This window comes from Phoenix dactylifera, unplaced genomic scaffold (genome assembly GCF_009389715.1).
Source record: "Phoenix dactylifera cultivar Barhee BC4 unplaced genomic scaffold, palm_55x_up_171113_PBpolish2nd_filt_p 000494F, whole genome shotgun sequence".
Classification (NCBI taxonomy): domain Eukaryota; kingdom Viridiplantae; phylum Streptophyta; class Magnoliopsida; order Arecales; family Arecaceae; genus Phoenix; species Phoenix dactylifera.
Window position 1 is genome coordinate 43722 of NW_024067914.1, and position 3525 is coordinate 47246.

The 3525-nt window shown below is 38.8% G+C and overlaps 1 protein-coding gene across 1 annotated transcript; it reads left to right on the forward strand.

The window, feature by feature from the left end:
• Positions 1–1821: 1821 nt before the first annotated feature.
• Positions 1822–2905, forward strand: LOC120106237 (magnesium transporter MRS2-3-like). Its single transcript, XM_039119181.1, has 2 exons — positions 1822–2221; positions 2747–2905. Exons 1-2 carry the CDS (start codon positions 1823–1825, stop codon positions 2783–2785), a joined length of 438 nt encoding a protein of 145 aa, XP_038975109.1. The 5' UTR covers position 1822; the 3' UTR covers positions 2786–2905.
• Positions 2906–3525: the final 620 nt, after the last annotated feature.

Consider the following 3525-nt stretch of genomic DNA (forward strand, 5'->3'; position numbering starts at 1 on the left):
GGCTTGGGGAGTGGACGTAGGAGCAAGGGTTAGCTCCGAACCACTATAAATTCCTTGTGTTTGTGATTGTTCTATTGTCCCTTATCTTTATTTCATTCACAGCACATAGCATCTAATTAATCAACTTGGAAAAGGTGTTAATTAGTATTTCATAAATCATTTAATTGTTATAATTATTTTTAAAACCCAATTCACCCCCCCTCTTGGGTTGTCTATCTGGGCAACATAATTTGTACTTAGATTTTTAAATAGTGAATAGTAAGTAATTTATACTTTTTAAATGATTTTGATAGGTACAACGGATTTGCCCAACTGAACCTAGTATTCTTTGGGCAAATAGAGATAAGTGACCTGGCACAAACCTTATTAATTTGAAATTACCAATCAATTTTAAGTATGAAATTATGAATTATATTTGACATGATTGATCCTACATTTTTTTAAAATATTCATAACTCAGATGCAACAATGGCAAACAAAACAATCACAATTTCACCTCTGTAACCTACAACAAATTAGAAACTCCTTAGTTGCATTATTTGACCTGGAACTAATGAGACTCTTCTGAGAACAAATTGTGCATTGCTTCCATATTTATGCCCTAGATTGAAAGGCTACTAATTTTCAAACCTTGCTTGTGAAAATTGAAAAGTTCGAGCGTGGAATCATTGATGTAGTTCTTGACATCAAAGAAACCTCTGCAGTCCGGCGAAAATTATCCAGCTGTGGATGCACTGCCTAGAGTAGAGAAACCAAACTCTAGAAGTGCAATGCCTGTTTATGGGACGTTCACCAATTCAGCAGATATTGTTAAGGTTCGCATGGCTATCAGCAGCCCTACATCCTTATATAACCCACTATACGCTAGCAAGAGGAATATCCCATATGCATGTATGCCGCCATGAGTGGCTATTTAATACAGTTCATCAGAAGGTGATAAATCTTTTAGAATTCGGCCAAAAGCAAATTTTTATTTAATACAGTTCATCAGAAGGTGATCATATAAAAATTAAAATAATAATATGGGGCTAATGTACTAGAATTCGGCCAAAAGCAAATTTTTCGGTGAATATATGTTGCTGCTAAGCTATACATTTGAAAAGGTGCGGGATAGAATGGTGCAAATTTTAGGCGAAGCAAAAAATTGGGCTTAATTTATGACAGCAGATTCAGCTAGATATGTTCAGAAAAGCTGCTTGATTCTCATCTCGGAAATAACCTCACAACATTGGCATCACACGTTGAAAGACGTTGATCTATCTTTTAGAAAAAGGCCGGCTCAGATTGGAATATAAAGCTTATATAGTTGTACATTAAAGATACAAAAATCCTTCAAATTACTTATTAGATTGTTCAGCTTGTTGAATAGTTTAACGGAACTACTTACATACCACTATTTTTTATAAAATCTTTTTATTACTCTTTTGTATATTTCTTTCTTACAATTTTTTTATAAATAATTTTTATAAACTCCTTTTTTTTTAAATAAAGGTCCGGTTCCTCCTTCATAAAAAATAATAATAATAATAATAATAATAATTTGTTACAGCAAGCGTAGGCTACCGTACAGCGTGTAGAGCCCCTGCGGCCCCACCGGACGAACCAATCCTTAAGAAGCTACAGTGGCCTCAGTACGGAGGATCTGGGTTTCGTTTAATCGTTTTAAAAGCTTTAATCCCATACACCACCCGCCAAAACGGCCTCCGAAGTTTCTCTCCCCGACGCCTCTCCGACGCCGATGCTAATCTGATTTCAGAGAACACACCATAAGAGAAGGAACTCCCCTGACGAACGCCCTCAAACCCTAGAACTCTAATCGGCGATGAGGTCCCCGGAAGACGCGCCGGAGGAAAGACCCCACAACCCGCCGGCGGCCGCCATGCCGCAGCGTTCGGCCGGCAGGAGGAAGGGCACGCCGAACCGGCCGTGGCTGGTGGTATCGGACTCCGGGAAGGAGCGCTTCGAGGAGGTGGGGAAGCACTCGATCATGCGGCGAACGGGTATTCCGGCGCGGGATCTGAGGCTCTTGGGCCCTCTGCTGTCCTACCCGTCGACGATTCTGGGGAGGGAGAGGGCTATCGTGCTCAATCTGGAGCACGTCAAGGCCATCATCACGGCCACCGAGGTGTTCATCCCCAACTCCAACGACCCCACGGTCGCCCCTTTTGTCCACGATCTCCACTCCCGGCTCTCCAGTCCTTCCGGCGCTGCTCCTCATCAGGTAGTGATGTTGTTCTTCTTTCTTCTTTTGGATCTGTTTTTTGTAATCTACTTTGAAAATCGGATCTTTGTTGTGATTTTGGGTTCATTTGGTCGAGACAGAAGATACGATGCCTGCATTTCCAGTTATTTCTTCTGGATTTCTAATCATTAAATCCTAGTAACAATTTAGATAAGCGCAAAAGATTAAAAGTTATGGTTTCAAAGTTATGATCTTTTCAATGTTAACTTCTATGTTTGCATCAAAATAAGCTTTTTGAGATTTTTTTCCTCCATAATATTGATTGGAATCTGGAGGAGAGACGGAGAATTTTTTTCTTTCTTTATAACAAATTTCTTCCCTTCATCAAGCTTTAAAGAATTTTGATACAAACTCTATCTTCTTTCCTTTTTTTTTCTCCATAAAAGGCTAGGGAAAGCCCACAAATAGTTTAGACTGATACTCTCTTGTTTACCCAAGATTAGATTTGTTGCAGCAATCATTTTGCTTCGATGAAGTGATTATAAAATGCTGTTATATCTGAAGGTTGCAGAGTCCAGGAACAAGGGTGTTGTTACCCTTTGAGTTCAGAGTGCTTGAAATCTGCCTTGAATCCAGTTACAGGCACCTTGAAGCTGAGGTATGCATTTCACCTTTTTTCTTTCTTGAGATAGGATCAAATTGTATTTGCTATTCTGCTTTGATGTGTTTGAAACTCTCACACCTTGTATGGCTGCCTACTTTAATTGGTGCGACATAGTGGCTGTTAATTGCAATATAAAATTTTTTCTCCTCTTTGGTGAGTAGCTACAATGTAAATTTTACTAAGACATTATCTCTAGGTTGTCATGTATTTTCTCTACCCATTATAGTATATCTGTTTTTTCTCAAAAAAAAAAACCATTATAATATGTCAACAACAACAAATAAAATTATCAAACTCCAATCCCAACTATTTTGTGATTTATTTTCTCCAAACTACTTTCAAAATGCTACTCTTCTTTGTGTGCACACATGGTGCATCCATGTGCACGTGTGTGCACACATGGTGCATCCATGTGCACGTATGTGCACATGCATGCATGTTCATTACCTCCTTCCCTACTCTTTTAACGAACCCCTTTGTTTACAAGTTATACATGCCTATATCATTGTTCTTCAATACTTTGCTTTCCATAGCAGTACTATTCTCCCCATCCTTCACCTTATCTATTTTGTTTTTACCAAACATTTGCCTCGACATTCTTAACAATCCTGCCCACAATTTTTGAGCGAGCTCTCATGGTTTCCCTAAATTCCATTTTTTTCCAAAAAAATTGGGCTTA

Bases quoted from the DNA above. Each gene is read 5' to 3' on its own strand.
- LOC120106237 (XM_039119181.1), top strand. From the start codon at position 1,823: ATGAGGTCCCCGGAAGACGCGCCGGAGGAAAGACCCCACAACCCGCCG. The intron at 2,222-2,746 runs GTAGTGATGTTG...TTATATCTGAAG, and splicing joins CCGGCGCTGCTCCTCATCAG to GTTGCAGAGTCCAGGAACAA.